The sequence below is a fragment of the Ranitomeya imitator genome, chromosome 9, assembly GCF_032444005.1.
Source record: "Ranitomeya imitator isolate aRanImi1 chromosome 9, aRanImi1.pri, whole genome shotgun sequence".
Taxonomy (NCBI): domain Eukaryota; kingdom Metazoa; phylum Chordata; class Amphibia; order Anura; family Dendrobatidae; genus Ranitomeya; species Ranitomeya imitator.
The window spans coordinates 146,204,991-146,222,993 of record NC_091290.1 but is presented as its reverse complement, the minus strand read 5'-3'; the positions used below and the strand labels follow the sequence as shown (position 1 = coordinate 146,222,993).

At 53.9% G+C, this 18,003-nt stretch overlaps 1 protein-coding gene across 3 annotated transcripts in view; it reads right to left on the bottom strand.

Moving 5' to 3' along the window:
• The window catches only part of PHKB (phosphorylase kinase regulatory subunit beta), a 114,620-nt gene that overhangs the window by 56,566 nt on the left and 40,051 nt on the right, over window positions 1-18,003 (bottom strand). For all 3 annotated transcript variants that reach the window (XM_069739328.1, XM_069739327.1, XM_069739329.1), the window contains 2 exons: window positions 7,922-8,021; window positions 3,764-3,871 (listed from right to left, as the gene is read on the bottom strand). In XM_069739328.1, the coding sequence (XP_069595429.1) occupies window positions 3,764-3,871; window positions 7,922-8,021 (208 nt within the window). The remainder of the gene's footprint in view (window positions 1-3,763; window positions 3,872-7,921; window positions 8,022-18,003) is intronic.

Below are 18,003 nucleotides of genomic sequence, written 5' to 3'. Positions count from 1 at the left end.
ACCCTCCGAGAGTTCCCCGATTCTCTGTGAGCCGCCCGACCCTCCGAGAGTTCCCCGATTCTCTGTGAGCCGCCCGACCCTCCGAGAGTTCCCCGATTCTCTGTGAGCCGCCCGACTCTCGTTGCCGCTCTTCTGTCACAATGTATCAGTCTGGAGTACGTGATATTTAGATGGGATACATATAGGCCAAACCCTGTCCTATATTTTGTCTCTCGATTTTTGTTGGTAAGTTTTCCTTTCACTGACAGCAAGCAGAGGACTAGGTTACAGTGCTGGTCTAGATGACCAATATGGCTGCCAGATGAGTGTAGGATATGACCCTTCAGGACGGCCCGGGTTCAGGGCCGAGCGATGCAGCGCAGACCCCAGGCACGAGCCGTGTATCTGGTGAAGCCGAGGACTCGATGGGTTTTCTAAGTTTAGATCAGTAACGAGGACGAGATCTCCAGGTAATTATCTCACTTCTGCTCGGCGGCCACCCATTTATCTAAATGACAGCCTTACTGGCAGGAATAGTGGCGGAGGCATCTGAATAACGACTTCCACAATGTGCCGGGCACCAGGGGAACGGCGCGGCGCCTTCTCACCGCTGATAATGGAAGTCTCCTGCCAGGAAGGATGAATGGCGCGGCTCAGCTCCGCTGTCCTGTGTAGTTAACACATTTGTGTGGGCAGGATAACGAGCCGCGGTCTGGAGTCAGCAAACAGTCTGCAGTCAGCGACCGCGGGAGCCAGAGCAGAGCCGGACGAGCCCCGGACCGCCAGAGCCCCGGACCGCCAGAGCACCGGACCGCCAGAGCACAGGACCGCCAGAGCACAGGACCGCCAGAGCACAGGACCGCCAGAGCACAGGACCGCCAGAGCACAGGACCGCCCGAGCACAGGACCGCCCGAGCACAGGACCGCCCGAGCACAGGACCGCCAGAGCACAGGACCGCCAGAGCACAGGACCGCCAGAGCACAGGACCGCCAGAGCACAGGACCGCCAGAGCACAGGACCGCCAGAGCACAGGACCGCCAGAGCACAGGACCGCCAGAGCACAGGACCGCCAGAGCACAGGACCGCCAGAGCACAGGACCGCCCGAGCACAGGACCGCCCGAGCACAGGACCGCCCGAGCACAGGACCGCCCGAGCACAGGACCGCCCGAGCACAGGACCGCCCGAGCACAGGACCGCCCGAGCACAGGACCGCCCGAGCACAGGACCGCCCGAGCACAGGACCGCCCGAGCACAGGACCGCCCGAGCACAGGACCGCCCGAGCACAGGACCGCCCGAGCACAGGACCGCCCGAGCACAGGACCGCCCGAGCACAGGACCGCCCGAGCACAGGACCGCCCGAGCACAGGACCGCCCGAGCACAGGACCGCCCGAGCACAGGACCGCCCGAGCACAGGACCGCCAGAGCACAGGACCGCCAGAGCACAGGACCGCCAGAGCACAGGACCGCCAGAGCACAGGACCGCCAGAGCACAGGACCGCCAGAGCACAGGACCGCCAGAGCACAGGACCGCCAGAGCACCCGAGCCCCGGACCGCCAGGGGACTGCAGCCTGACCTGTCACAAGGAGCTTGGTCCTAAAATCGCTCCGTTTTTAGATCTCTGCTTGCCGTCAATGAATGGAAGAGCGGGTCGCACTCACACAATGACTTGTCAGAACTGTAGGTCACATCTGACCCCCAGGAGCCAAATATAGGGGGAAGACTTGTGCTCGGAGGGGCAGCGTAAGGCTCGTGTGGCCGCTGATACAGCTAAAGCTTAGGGGTATCCCACAAAAAGAGAAGGATGCAGTGTTGGGGCCCGAAGCCCCCTGAGCATCGGATGCTGCCGCATTTCAGCTCATAGAGCATGGTCTGGACCGGATACAATTATAACAAACCCTCAGCTGTAACAAGCAAGAGGAAAAACACGGGATCTCACTGTGCAGCCAGAGAGATGTCACGGGCAAGCCTGCGCCAACATCCAGCAACGCGTCGGACCGGCACAGAGTGATTACTTCTCACAGCTGAGACTTTGGTACAATTGTTTCCAGTCCAGACAGGCCAGCCCCCATGTGTGGCAGCACCCCGACAGGCCAGCCCCCATGTGTGGTAGCACCCAGACAGGCCAGCCCCCATGGGTGGTAGCAGACAGGCCAGCCCCCATGTGTGGTAGCACCCAGACAGGCCAGCCCCCATGTGTGGCAGCACCCCGACAGGCCAGCCCCCATGTGTGGCAGCACCCAGACAGGCCAGCCCCCATGTGTGACAGCACCCAGACAGGCCAGCCCCCATGTGTGGCAGCACCGCGACAGGCCAGCCCCCATGTGTGACAGCACCCCGACAGGCCAGCCCCCATGTGTGGCAGCACCCCGACAGGCCAGCCCCCCATGTGTGGCAGCACCCCGACAGGCCAGCCCCCCATGTGTGGCAGCACCCAGACAGGCCAGCCCCCATGTGTGGCAGCACACTGACAGGCCAGCCCCCATGTGTGGCAGCACACTGACAGGCCAGCCCCCATGTGTGGTAGCACCCAGACAGGCCAGCCCCCATGTGTGGTAGCACCCAGACAGGCCAGCCCCCATGTGTGGCAGCACCCAGACAGGCCAGCCCCCATGTGTGGCAGCACCCAGACAGGCCAGCCCCCATGTGTGGTAGCAGACAGACAGGCCAGCCCCCATGTGTGGCAGCACCCCGACAGGCCAGCCCCCATGTGTGGTAGCACCCAGACAGGCCAGCCCCCATGTGTGGCAGCACACTGACAGGCCAGCCCCCATGTGTGGTAGCAGACAGACAGGCCAGCCCCCATGTGTGGCAGCACCCAGACAGGCCAGCCCCCATGTGTGGTAGCACCCAGACAGGCCAGCCCCCATGTGTGGCAGCACCCAGACAGGCCAGCCCCCATGTGTGGTAGCACCCAGACAGGCCAGCCCCCATGTGTGGTAGCACCCCGACAGGCCAGCCCCCATGTGTGGTAGCAGACAGGCCAGCCCCCATGTGTGGTAGCAGACAGGCCAGCCCCCATGTGTGGTAGCAGACAGGCCAGCCCCCATGTGTGGTAGCACCCAGACAGGCCAGCCCCCATGTGTGGTAGCAGACAGGCCAGCCCCCATGTGTGGTAGCAGACAAGACAGGCCAGCCCCCATGTGTGGTAGCAGACAAGACAGGCCAGCCCCCATGTGTGGTAGCACCCAGACAGGCCAGCCCCCATGTGTGGTAGCACCCAGACAGGCCAGCCCCCATGTGTGGTAGCACCCCAACAGGCCAGCCCCCATGTGTGGCAGCAGAAAGACAGGCAAGCCAGCCCCCATGTGTGGCAGCACCCCGACAGGCCAACCCCCATGTGTGACAGCACCCAGACAGGCCAGCCCCCATGTGTGGCAGCACCGCGACAGGCCAGCCCCCATGTGTGGCAGCAGACAGACAGGCCAGCCCCCATGTGTGGTAGCACCCCGACAGGCCAGCCCCCATGTGTGGCAGCACCCAGACAGGCCAGCCCCCATGTGTGACAGCACCCAGACAGGCCAGCCCCCATGTGTGGCAGCACCGCGACAGGCCAGCCCCCATGTGTGGCAGCACCGCGACAGGCCAACCCCCATGTGTGGCAGCAGACAGACAGGCCAGCCCCCATGTGTGGCAGCACATTGACAGGCCAACCCCCATGTGTGGCAGCAGACTGACAGGCCAGCCCCCATGTGTGGCAGCAGACTGACAGGCCAGCCCCCATGTGTGGCAGCACACTGACAGGGCCAAATGTGAGCCAAATGCTTCATTGTGACACGTACCTGGATGTGGCCGTACTGCTCGTAGGACAGGACCTCGTCCCCGGTGTCCAGGTGGAAGATAGAATGGAGACATTTCTGGGGGCTGGGGTCCTGCTTAAACTGCTCCACCTGCAAGACAAGAGGCCAGAGGTAACAGCGGGAGAGGGTCTGCCAACGGCTGCACCCACCAGCCTGCTTTCTCCCCCCTGCGGGGTGGTACAGTGTTATAGGGGGGGTACCGCAGCCTGCTTTCTCCCCCCTGCAGGGTGGTACAGTGTTATAGGGGGGGTACCGCAGCCTGCTTTCTCCCCCCTGCAGGGTGGTACAGTGTTATAGGGGGGGTACCGCAGCCTGCTTTCTCCCACCTGCAGGGTGGTACAGTGTTATAGGGGGGTACCGCAGCCTGCTTTCTCCCCCCTGCAGGGTGGTACAGTGTTATAGGGGGGTACCGCAGCCTGCTTTCTCCCCCCTGCAGGGTGGTACAGTGTTATAGGGGGGTACCGCAGCCTGCTTTCTCCCACCTGCAGGGTGGTACAGTGTTATAGGGGGGTACCGCAGCCTGCTTTCTCCCCCCTGCAGGGTGGTACAGTGTTATAGGGGGGTACCGCAGCCTGCTTTCTCCCCCCTGCAGGGTGGTACAGTGTTATAGGGGGGGTACCGCAGCCTGCTTTCTCCCCCCTGCAGGGTGGTACAGTGTTATAGGGGGGTACCGCAGCCTGCTTTCTCCCACCTGCAGGGTGGTACAGTGTTATAGGGGGGTACCGCAGCCTGCTTTCTCCCACCTGCAGGGTGGTACAGTGTTATAGGGGGGAACCGCAGCCTGCTTTCTCCCACCTGCAGGGTGGTACAGTGTTATGGGGGGGGGTACCGCAGCCTTTCTCCCACCTGCAGGGTGGTACAGTGTTATGGGGGGGGGGGGGGGGTACCGCAGCCTTTCTCCCCCCTGCAGGGTGGTACAGTGTTATGGGGGGGTACCGCAGCCTTTCTCCCCCCTGCGGGGTGGTACAGTGTTATGGGGGGGTACCGCAGCCTTTCTCCCCCCTGCAGGGTGGTACAGTGTTATGGGGGGGGGGGGTACCGCAGCCTTTCTCCCCCCTGCAGGGTGGTACAGTGTTATGGGGGGGTACCGCAGCCTTTCTCTCCCCTGCAGGGTGGTACAGTGTTATGGGGGGGTACCGCAGCCTTTCTCCCCCCTGCGGGGTGGTACAGTGTTATGGGGGGGTACCGCAGCCTTTCTCCCCCCTGCAGGGTGGTACAGTGTTATGGGGGGGTACCGCAGCCTTTCTCCCCCCTGCAGGGTGGTACAGTGTTATGGGGGGGTACCGCAGCCTTTCTCCCCCCTGCAGGGTGGTACAGTGTTATGGGGGGGTACCGCAGCCTTTCTCCCCCCTGCGGGGTGGTACAGTGTTATAGGGGGGTACCGCAGCCTTTCTCCCCCCTGCAGGGTGGTACAGTGTTATGGGGGGGTACCGCAGCCTTTCTCCCCCCTGCAGGGTGGTACAGTGTTATGGGGGGGTACCGCAGCCTTTCTCCCCCCTGCAGGGTGGTACAGTGTTATGGGGGGGTACCGCAGCCTTTCTCCCCCCTGCGGGGTGGTACAGTGTTATAGGGGGGTACCGCAGCCTTTCTCCCCCCTGCAGGGTGGTACAGTGTTATGGGGGGGTACCGCAGCCTTTCTCCCCCCTGCAGGGTGGTACAGTGTTATGGGGGGGTACCGCAGCCTTTCTCCCCCCTGCAGGGTGGTACAGTGTTATGGGAGGGTACCGCAGCCTTTCTCCCCCCTGCGGGGTGGTACAGTGTTATAGGGGGGTACTGCAGCCTTTCTCCCCCCTGCAGGGTGGTACAGTGTTATAGGGGGGGTACCGCAGCCTTTCTCCCCCCTGCAGGGTGGTACAGTGTTATGGGGGGGTACCGCAGCCTTTCTCCCCCCTGCAGGGTGGTACAGTGTTATGGGGGGGTACCGCAGCCTTTCTCCCCCCTGCAGGGTGGTACAGTGTTATAGGGGGGGTACTGCAGCCTTTCTCCCCCCTGCGGGGTGGTACAGTGTTATGGGGGGGTACCGCAGCCTTTCTCCCCCCTGCAGGGTGGTACAGTGTTATGGGGGGGTACTGCAGCCTTTCTCCCCCCTGCGGGGTGGTACAGTGTTATGGGGGGGTACCGCAGCCTTTCTCCCCCCTGCGGGGTGGTACAGTGTTATAGGGGGGTACTGCAGCCTTTCTCCCCCCTGCAGGGTGGTACAGTGTTATGGGGGGGTACCGCAGCCTTTCTCCCCCCTGCGGGGTGGTACAGTGTTATGGGGGGGTACCGCAGCCTTTCTCCCCCCTGCAGGGTGGTACAGTGTTATAGGGGGGTACCGCAGCCTTTCTCCCCCCTGCGGGGTGGTACAGTGTTATAGGGGGGTACTGTAGCCTTTCTCCCCCCTGCAGGGTGGTACAGTGTTAATAGCATTTATGAGCTAGGAATCTGCTCTGGGCTCGGATGCCGCTCTGCCCGGCTTGCGGTGATTAATGGGGCATGCTGCAAGAAAATAAGAAACCAGACAAAACAATGAAACCACAGAAATACATTATGGGATGGCTCCGGGGTGTGGAGCATTATGGGATGGCTCCGGGCTGTGGAGCATTATGGGATGGCTCCGGGCTGTGGAGCATTATGGGATGGCTCCGGGCTGTGGAGCATTATGGGATGGCTCCGGGCTGTGGAGCATTATGGGATGGCTCCGGGCTGTGGAGCATTATGGGATGGCTACGGGCTGTGGAGCGTTATGGGATGGCTACGGGCTGTGGAGCGTTATGGGATGGCTCCGGGCTGTGGAGCATTATGGGATGGCTCCGGGCTGTGGAGCATTATGGGATGGCTCCGGGCTGTGGAGCATTATGGGATGGCTCCGGGCTGTGGAGCATTATGGGATGGCTCCGGGCTGTGGAGCATTATGGGATGGCTCCGGGGTGTGGAGCGTTATGGGATGGCTCCGGGCTGTGGAGCGTTATGGGATGGCTCCGGGCTGTGGAGCATTATGGGATGGCTCCGGGCTGTGGAGCATTATGGGATGGCTCCGGGCTGTGGAGCATTATGGGATGGCTCCGGTCTGTGGAGCATTATGGGATGGCTCCGGGCTGTGGAGCGTTATGGGATGGCTCCGGGCTGTGGAGCGTTATGGGATGGCTCCGGGCTGTGGAGCGTTATGGGATGGCTCCGGGCTGTGGAGCATTATGGGATGGCTCCGGGCTGTGGAGCATTATGGGATGGCTCCGGGGTGTGGAGCGTTATGGGATGGCTACGGGCTGTGGAGCGTTATGGGATGGCTACGGGCTGTGGAGCGTTATGGGATGGCTCCGGGCTGTGGAGCATTATAGGATGGCTCCGGGGTGTGGAGCATTATGGGATGGCTACGGGCTGTGGAGCATTATGGGATGGCTCCGGGCTGTGGAGCATTATGGGATGGCTCCGGGCTGTGGAGCGTTATGGGATGGCTACGGGCTGTGGAGCATTATGGGATGGCTCCGGGCTGTGGAGCATTATGGGATGGCTCCGGGCTGTGGAGCGTTATGGGATGGCTCCGGGCTGTGGAGCATTATGGGATGGCTCCGGGCTGTGGAGCATTATGGGATGGCTCCGGGCTGTGGAGCATTATGGGATGGCTACGGGCTGTGGAGCATTATGGGATGGCTCCGGGCTGTGGAGCATTATGGGATGGCTCTGGTCTGTGGAGCATTATGGGATGGCTCCGGGCTGTGGAGCGTTATGGGATGGCTCCGGGCTGTGGAGCATTATAGGATGGCTCCGGGGTGTGGAGCATTATGGGATGGCTTCGGGGTGTGGAGCGTTATGGGATGGCTTCGGGGTGTGGAGCATTATGGGATGGCTCCGGGGTGTGGAGCATTATGGGATGGCTTCGGGGTGTGGAGCGTTATGGGATGGCTCCGGGGTGTGGAGCGCGGCCATATCACGGGGCGAGGCGAGCGGCTGCACTCAGGCATTAGCACTCCACGCTGATCCTCAGATCCACCATTTGGGCTGCAGGGCTCTGCGCTGATGTCGGTAATGACCTTCACCCCGAAACAGAGAAGATGACCCCTCGCCCTGCACCCCAGCACCAATAATGTTCAGGGTCCTAGGAAAGCTGGGTGACAGCGGCTGCACTGATGGTCTGGGGCGGCAGCGAGCGCCATCCTTTACCTTATCGGCCTGCCGCATGTAGCAGTACAGGATTCCTCGCATGCACTTGATGGCGGAGTGCTCCAGCTCGTGCGTCCGCCCTTTGTCATCATCGACGCGTCTGCACGCAGGAGACAAAATGGAGACAAAGAAAAGAATATTACACACAACGGCGCAGGGCTGCGAACAACACACAAAGGAAAACTCCGGGACAAGACACTGCAGAGTCGGCCATAGCCGAGAACACTGACAACACTGCGACCCTCAGATACACCCGCTCACTAACACGGTCCATATAGCTATACCTCAGAGCTGCGCTCACACCGCTGCTGGTACTATTGGAAAAAGTATGGAAGAAAGGCACAACCGAACATCATTACTTCTACAGAGCAGTAGGCAAGGACAGCGCAGAATCCCAACAAGCAGGGAATGCTGGGAGATTACTGCTCCGAAGCATCATATACTAAAATATATACACACACAGTGTCTGCACCAGCAGAATAGTGAGTGCAGCTCTGGGGTATAATACAGGATGTAACTCAGAATCAGTAATGTATGTACACAGTGACTGCACCAGCAGAATAGTGAGTGCAGCTCTGGAGTATAATACAGGATGTAACTCAGGATCAGTAATGTAATGTATGTACACAGTGTCTGCACCAGCAGAATAGTGAGTGCAGCTCTGGGGTATAATACAGGATGTAACTCAGGATCAGTAATGTAATGTATCTACACAGTGACTGCACCAGCAGAATACTGAGTGCAGCTCTGGGGTATAATACAGGATGTAACTCAGGATCAGTAATGTATGTATGTACACAGTGACTGCACCAGCAGAATAGTGAGTGCAGCTCTGGAGTATAATACAGGATGTAACTCAGGATCAGTAATGTATGCACACAGTGGCTGCACCAGCAGAATAGTGAGTGCAGCTCTGGAGTATAATACAGGATGTAACTCAGGATCAGTAATGTATGCACACAGTGGCTGCACCAGCAGAATAGTGAGTGCAGCTGTGGAGTATAAGGCCATGTTCACACGTTGCGTCGGGTCCCTGCGGGTTTTCCCACAGCGGAATTGATGAATCTGCAGGGCAAACCCGCTGCGGTTATCCCTGCAGATTTATCACGTTTTGTCCTGCGGGTTCCGCTGCGGGATTTTACGCCTACTATTGATGCTGCATATGCAGCATCAATAGTAATGTTAAAAATAATAAAATCATGATATACTCACCCTCTGACGTCCCGATCTCCTCGGCGCTGCAGGCGGCGGTCTGGTTCCAAAGATGCTGTGCGAGAAGGACCTTCGTGACGCCACGGTCATGTGACCGCGACGTCACCGCAGGTCCTGGTCGCATAGCAAACCTGAGATCGGACAGCCGCGTGCAGCGCTGAGAGGTGAGTATAGCATTATTTTTTATTTTAATTCTTTTTTTAACCACAAATATGGTTCCCGGGGCCTGGAGGAGAGTCTCCTCTCCTCCACCCCGGGTATAACCCGCACATTATCCGCTTACTTCCCGCATGGTGGGCACAGCCCCATGCGGGAAGTAAGCGGATCAATGCATTTCTATGGGTGCAGAATCGCTGCGATTCTGCACAAAGAAGTGACATGCTGCGGGTTATAAACCGCTGCGTTTCTGCACGCTTTTTCCCGCAGCATGTGCACAGCGGTTTGCGGTTTCTATAGGATTTACAGGTTACTGTAAACGCAATGGAAACTGCTGCGGACCCGCAGCATCAAAATCGCTGCGGTTCCGTGGTAAAAACCGCAATGTGTGCACATAGCCTAATACAGGATGTAACTCAGGATCAGTAACGTATGTACACAGTGACTGCACCAGCAGAATAGTGAGTGCTGCTCTGGAGTATAATACAGGATGTAACTCAGGATCAGTAATGTCATGTATATACACAGTGACTGCACCAGCAGAATAGTGAGTGCAGCTCTGGAGTATAATACAGGATGTAACTCAGGATCAGTAATGTAATGTATGCACACAGTGACTGCACCAGCAGAATAGTGAGTGCAGCTCTGGAGTATAATACAGGATGTAACTCAGGATCAGTAATGTAATGTATGTACACAGTGACTGCACCAGCAGAATAGTGAGTGCAGCTCTGGAGTATAATACAGGATGTAACTCAGGATCAGTAATGTAATATATGTACACAGTGACTGCACCAGCAGAATAGTGAGTGCAGCTCTGGGGTATAATACAGGATGTAACTCAGGATCAGTAATGTATGCACACAGTGGCTGCACCAGCAGAATAGTGAGTGCAGCTCTGGAGTATAATACAGGATGTAACTCAGGATCAGTAATGTATGCACACAGAGGCTGCACCAGCAGAATAGTGAGTGCAGCTCTGGGGTATAATACAGGATGTAACTCAGGATCAGTAATGTAATGTATGTACACAGTGACTGCACCAGCAGAATAGTGAGTGCAGCTCTGGAGTATAATACAGGATGTAACTCAGGATCAGTAATGTAATGTATATACACAGTGACTGCACCAGCAGAATAGTGAGCAGCTCTTGTTTTCATGTCTGCAAGCCTCGCTTCCCTCTGCTCAGAAAGTTCATTGGCCCTTGAGGAAGCAGCTGCTGTTCTCATGTGTGTCAGCCTTGTTTCTTGGACTTTACATTTTTCATTGGCCCGTAATGCAGCTTTTCTTTTCGCATCAGCTGACACTCGTGCCATGGAATTCCTTTTCTTATGAGGCATTATTGTGGTAAAAAATAGTCTGTAACTGGCAGTTTCTATATCCTCTCACATAGAGGTAATATGACTGACATCATCCTTTCCACCAACACACCCTAATTGATATGCTATTACCTCACACAAGCTTTGTTATACTGAGAATGTCCTTTGTTGCCTATAGTAACCAATCAGAGCTAAGATTAATTAACTGTAGCAAAATAGAAGCTGAGCCGTGATTGGTTGCTATTGGTAGCCTGATAAATCCCAAGCCAACAGGAAGCCCTCCCCCCGGCAGTATATATTAGCTCACACATACACATAATAGACAGGTCATGTGACTGACAGCTGCCGTATTTCCTATATGGTACATTTGTTGTAGATTGTCTGCTTATTAATCAGATTTTTATTTTTGAGGGATAATACCAGACTTGTGTGTGTTTTAGGGCGAGTTTCGTTTGTCAAGTTGTGTGTTGAGTTGCGTGTGGCGACATGCATGTAGCGACTTTTGTGAGATGAGTTTTGCGTGGCGACATGCGTGTAGCAACTTTTTGTGTGTCGAGCTGCATGTGACAGGTTAGTGTAGCAAGTTATGTGCAGTAAGCTTTGCGCGTGGCGAGTTTTGCGCGTGGCGAGTTTTATGTGTGGTGCGTTTTGAGTATGTGCAAGTTTTGTGTGAGGCAACTTTTGCATGTGTTGCAACTTTTGTGCATGTGGCAATTTTTCCGCGTGTGCAAGTTTTGCGTGTGGCGAGTTTTCCATGAGGGGAGTTTTGCACGTGGCGAGTTTTGCGTGAGCCTAGTTTTGCATGTGGCAAGTTTTCCATGTGGCGAATTTTGTGCGTGGCGAGTTTTGAGTGGCGACTTTTGTGTTTCGACTTTTATGTGGCGAGGTTGGTGTATGTGTGGTGAAATGTGTGCTGAAGGTAGTATATGTGTTGAAGCACGTGGTAGTGTGTGGCGCATTTTGTGTGTGTGTTCATATCCCCGTGTGTGATGAGTATCCAATGTCGGGGCCCCACCTTAGCAACTGTACGGTATATACTCTTTGGCGCCATCGCTCTCATTCTTTAAGTCCCCCTTGTTCACATCTGGCAGCTGTCAATTTGCCTCCAACACTTATCCTTTCACTTTTTTCCCCATTATGTAGATAGGGGCTAAATTGTTTGGTGAATTGGAACGTGTGGGGTTATAATTTCACCTCACAACATAGCCTATGATGCTCTTGGGGTCCAGGCGTGTGACTGTGCAAAAATTTGTGGCTGTAGCTGCGACGCTGCAGATGCCAATCCCGGACATACATACATACATACATACATACACACTCAGCTTTATATATTAGATATGTGTGCAGTGAACTATGTTTAGGGTTAGATGTGTAACTAGCAGTAGTAACATCTGCCCTGTAGGCTGCAGGTTCTCACCCAGGTGTTAATATTTATTTTCTTGAGACAAGCAGACTTCTTTCTCCAAATCTCACCAGGACCAAAGAAGAAAGGGAACATTTGACACCTCCTAGCTCTTGGAAGAGAGATGTCAATTACGGCCAGATAGTATCTCTTTGAGAACTTTTACACAAAGGTTCTCAAGAGAAAATAATATATTCATTGGTAGCGAGGCCATGGTCTTATCAAAAAACAAGCAATTATGATATTAACCTGAGGGGCTGATCTAGAAATCGGACATCCAGCCCAAAGCTATAAATTAGACCTGTATACCTAGAATCGTGTTCACATAATGGGGGCAGCAGAGCTGGTGTGATCCAATCTACATTCATCTTACCCTCAGGGAGCAGAAAGAAGACTACCAAGTTAGAAGATTTCTGTAAGTTAATTCCTGTTATTTTATACTGTTTTGCATAAGTTGTATGTCTTTTGTATGTCTATTATCATATCATTTATACCTTTTTCTTACTGTAAGCACTGAACCTTTTTGTATTAAAGTATAAAACTTTAACAAGTTGAACCTTGAATGTTCTAACGAATTCATAGCCTAAGGTGTGTGAGCCTTATGAGTGGTAGACATTATTAGTACTAATATTTCCAGGACTCATTGCCCGTGTGTTCGATGAGTGGTGGCAGCGTGCATGAGCGGGTGTGTGGCCTGGGTCGGTGTGTGATTTATGCTCCCATTACAGCATAGGAAAGAGGTTGAATGCTGGACTGGGAGTGGGGATATAGATTAATCCTTGCAGGCACAACCCCAAGTCACGTGCTGAGAATGGGAACGTGACGAATTAGTGACACCACTGAGTAAGGGATCCGTGACAGGTATAATACAGGATGTAACTCGGGATCAGTACACAATAATATATTTACTTTGTGAGCAGGAGAAAATGCTTTTTAAACATCGTGTAAAACGTGCATAACAGTGACAAAGAATACCGATTCCGATGATCCATTTTCTGCGTATTCTGAGCGATTCACCACCTCGCCCTCTCCATTAAAATCGCCCGACTCCCTCACGTCGTCCCTCTCTCCTTCACATCGTCCCCTCCCTCCTCACGTTGCCCCCTCTCCCTTATTTTGCCACATCCCTCACATCGCCCCTCTCTCCCTAACCTCGCCCTCTCAGTTATATTGCCCCTCTCCCTCAGATGGCCTCTCCGTTATTTTGCTCCTCTCCCTCACCTCGCCCCTCTCCGTTATTTTGCTCCTCTCCCTCACCTCGCCCTCTACGTTATTTTGCCCCTCTCCCTCACGTCGCCCCTCTCCGTTATTTTGCCTCTCCCCTCACCTCGCCCCTCTCCGTTATTTTGCCCCACTCCCTCACCTCGCCCCTCTCCTCACCTCTCTTTGTTATTTTGCTCTTCTTCACCTTGCCCTCTCCGTTATTTTGCCCCTCTCCCTCACCTCGCCCCTCTCCGTTATTTTGCCCCTCTCCCTCACGTCGCCCCTCTCCCTCACCTCGCCCCTGTTATTTTGCTCTTCTTCACCTCGCCCTCTCCGTTATTTTGCCCCTCTCCCTCACCTCGCCCCTCTCCGTTATTTTGCCCCTCTCCCTCACGTCGCCCCTCTCCCTCACCTCGTCTCTCTCTGTTATTTTGCCCCTCTCCCTCACGTCGCCCCTCTCCCTCACCCTCTCCGTTATTTTGCCCCTCTCCCTCACGTCGCCCCTCTCCCTCACCTCGTCTCTCTCTGTTATTTTGCCCCTCTCCCTCACGTCGCCCCTCTCCCTCACCCTCTCCGTTATTTTGCACCTCTCCCTCACGTCGCCCCTCTCCCTCACCTCGTCTCTCTCTGTTATTTTGCCCCTCTCCCTCACGTCGCCCCTCTCCCTCACCCTCTCCGTTATTTTGCACCTCTCCCTCACGTCGCCCCTCTCCCTCACCCTCTCCGTTATTTTGCACCTCTCCCTCACGTCGCCTCTCTCCCTCATGTCGCCCCTTCCGTCTATTGCTCTGGAGTGAAGGTTGCGGTCACCCTGCTGAGACAGATAGTAAAACAGGAGAAGTATGAGAGCGGCCACTGCGGGGCACGTTCAGTGCGAGTATCAGGGAGAGAAATCTTCTCTATAGAAGAAGGGAAAATACATATATTCAGCCCTCAATGCATCCTAATTAGCCGCTGTGTGACGGGAGACGGCGACATTCCTGCAGCCGCAAGATTTGTGCAGAGGAAGAGCGATTATCATCTCTATGTATTATGGAGTCTGTCAATACGCTGTAAATAATTCATCAGCCGCCGCTCTCTTCTCTACGGCACATCACAAGCCACAGCACCTGCATGCGTGCGTGAGCGAAGCGCAAGCGTCCCTTTATGCTGGATGATGGGGAAGGGGGGAAACACGAGCCCCCCGCACCTCCGCCTTCCAATAAAAAGCCAATGGAGTACAGAATATCCATTCCTTCTGCACACAGCACGGGTTACTGAGATTTCTGACATTTACCGAATGCTCCCCCTCAAAGCGGCAAAGAGTGAATGCAAAGCTGAAAACTGCCCCCTTGTGCCCTCCAAAATTGAAGATCCAGATCTCAGGAGACGTGGAACCTAAGCAGATGTGTAACGGGTTCACAAAATCAGGCCAGTGGGCACGGGGAAGGAGAGACCCTGCTGTATGCCCACCTGTGCCCCCCCCTGCAGAAATATGGGGGGGAAGGCGCTAAATTACATAGCTTTACTGTATGATACATGTAATATAAAGGCAAATAACGGACGTAGGGGGCATAAAAGTGACTGCACCAGCAGAATAGTGAGTGCAGCTCTGGGGTATAATACAGGATGTAACTCAGGATCAGTAATGTAATGTATATACACAGTGACTGCACCAGCAGAATAGTGAGTGCAGCTCATGGGGTATAATACAGGATGTAACTCAGGATCCGTAATGTATGTACACAGTGACTGCACCAGCAGAATAGTGAGTGCAGCTCTGGGGTATAATACAGGATGTAACTCGGGATCAGTAATGTAATGTAATGTATGTAAACAGTGACTGCACCAGCAGAATAGTGAGTGCAGCTCATGGGGTATAATTCAGGATGTAACTCAGGATCCGTAATGTATGTACACAGTGACTGCACCAGCAGAATAGTGAGTGCAGCTCTGGGGTATAATACAGGATGTAACTCGGGATCAGTAATGTAATGTATGTACACAGTGACTGCACCAGCAGAATAGTGAGTGCAGCTCTGGGGTATAACACAGGATGTAACTCAGGATCAGTAATGTATGTACACAGTGACTGCACCAGCAGAATAGTGAGTGCAGCTCTGGGGTATAATACAGGAAGTAACTCAGGATCAGTAATGTAATGTATGTACACAGTGACTGCACCAGCAGAATAGTGAGTGCAGCTCTGGGGTATAATACAGGAGTAACTCAGGATCAGTAATGTAATGTATGTACACAGTGACTGCACCAGCAGAATAGTGAGTGCAGCTCTGGGGTATAACACAGGATGTAACTCAGGATCAGTAATGTATGTACACAGTGACTGCACCAGCAGAATAGTGAGTGCAGCTCTGGGGTATAATACAGGATATAACTCAGGATCAGTAATGTAATGTATGTACACAGTGACTGCACCAGCAGAATAGTGAGTGCAGCTCTGGGGTATAATACAGGAGTAACTCAGGATCCGTAATGTATGTCCACAGTGACTGCACCAGCAGTATAGTGAGTGCAGCTCTGGGGTATAATACAGGATGTAACTCGGGATCAGTAATGTAATGTATGTACACAGTGACTGCACCAGCAGAATAGTGAGTGCAGCTCTGGGGTATAACACAGGATGTAACTCAGGATCAGTAATGTATGTACACAGTGACTGCACCAGCAGAATAGTGAGTGCAGCTCTGGGGTATAACACAGGATGTAACTCAGGATCAGTAATGTATGTACACAGTGACTGCACCAGCAGAATAGTGAGTGCAGCTCTGGGGTATAATACAGGATGTAACTCAGGATCAGTAATGTAATGTATGTACACAGTGACTGCACCAGCAGAATATGAGTGCAGCTCTGGGGTATAATACAGGAGGTAACTAAGGATCAGTAATGTAATGTATGTACACAGTGATTGCACCAGCAGAATAGTGAGTGCAGCTCTGGGGTATAATACAGGATGTAACTCCGGATCAGTAATGTAATGTAATGTATGTACACAGTGACTGCACCAGCAGAATAGTGAGTGCAGCTCTGGGGTATAATACAGGATGTAACTCAGGATCAGTAATGTATGTACACAGTGACTGCACCAGCAGAATAGTGAGTGCAGCTCTGGGGTATAATACAGGATGTAACTCAGGATCAGTAATATAATGTATGTACACAGTGATTGCACCAGCAGAATAGTGAGTGCAGCTCTGGCTGTGTGTATACACAGACACACACTCGTTTTACAAGCCATGGTGAGATTTTAATTAGCAGTAAACACCAGTTATTACCTTCCCTTCGGTTGTGAATTATCGTTTCCCACAGGCCTGAGCTCCACAGGGGATGAGGAGTTCAGTACTCAATCCCTTCTGTGCCGCTATTTTAGGTTTTTTACAAAGCCGTCATGTTAAGCCTCGAAGCGCCGCTCCGCACAATGGAGGCATCAGCCGTAATATGCTAATACAAAGGCACTGGTGTTAAAGGCGGTAATTGCCGGGCAGTCGCAGAGCGTCGCTTTCTTGTGGATTATAGTGAAAGTGTAATGATTCCCCGATTACAATGTATAAATCAGTGGCCGCAGTGTAATGGCGGTCAGGCGGGGTCCGCACCCATCTGTAAAGAGGGGCTGCGTTTAGGGTAAACGCAAAAACAAGCTGAAAATTACAGACTTTACAAGTAGCAATCATCCGACGTGAAACAGAGGGAATGAAATAAAGGGATTGAGATAAAGCTCAAAAAATATATAAACGCGATAACGAATATGAAGCGGATATTAGAGAACAGGAGGCGACTCGGCGGTATTTAATTAACGCACAATCTGGGGGACCAGCGGTCGGACCCCCAGCCATCAGTAAGCCATCCTCGGTTTTGTGGATAAGGAATAAGGTATTCCCAAAAACACGTCTGCTTCTTCCAAAAACAGCGCCACCACTGTCTACAGAATCACCACGTCGCCGCTGCTGATAGAAAAGCCGAACATTTTATTGTCAGCAGCGACGTAACGCATTATCGTAATGTGACAGATGAGGGCGCCGGCGGCTGAACGCTCCTACCGACGCCGCACGATTGTCAGCAGCGGGAGGAACGTCAGATCAGAACTTATGGATGCTGGAGCCGCCGCGAGCCATGAAGTGGCCGGATCAATATCTGCAATCCCACGGCGAGAGCGACGACGCGTTACAGTCACAGGGGATGTAAGAACAAACAGTGAGCCATGAAAATGATCACCAAGGTGAGGTCCGCCCGAGAGGTAAAGAGCGACTAGATCCAGAATCACCATCCAATACAGGCCCAGCATGGAGGGTCCGAAGTCCTGCGGGGTCCGAGGATGCGCAGCTGACTCCTCCAACATTATCGGCTGAGCGTCACTGGGGTGGGATCTCCACCTATTTATGGCACAAACAGTGGATTCATTTCTCATCAGTGCTGATCCTAAACTTCAGAGCTGCATTCACAAATCTGCAGATTAAAGACCTTCACTATTTCCTGCTTGTTCAGTCTCTGGCACAAATGTGCATTGTAGGAAGTGACGCGCCTAGAGCCTCAGACATTTGTCATTATTTCCAAATCTTGTACGGTAAAAACACACTAAGAAATGATGTAGGCATCCAGGACCTGGGGTGGGCCCCTTCCCCACTATTCTCAGGAAGCCAACCCCCACTTGTGCGCTCTTCCTTCACTGTTCCTCATAGGCTCACCCTCCCTGTACTTGGCAAACCCACCCCTCCTGATCCTGGTGAGGACCTTCCTTGTGGTTCTTGGCATGTCTTCCCCAATTAATCCTGGTGAGCCCCTCCCTCCTTGAT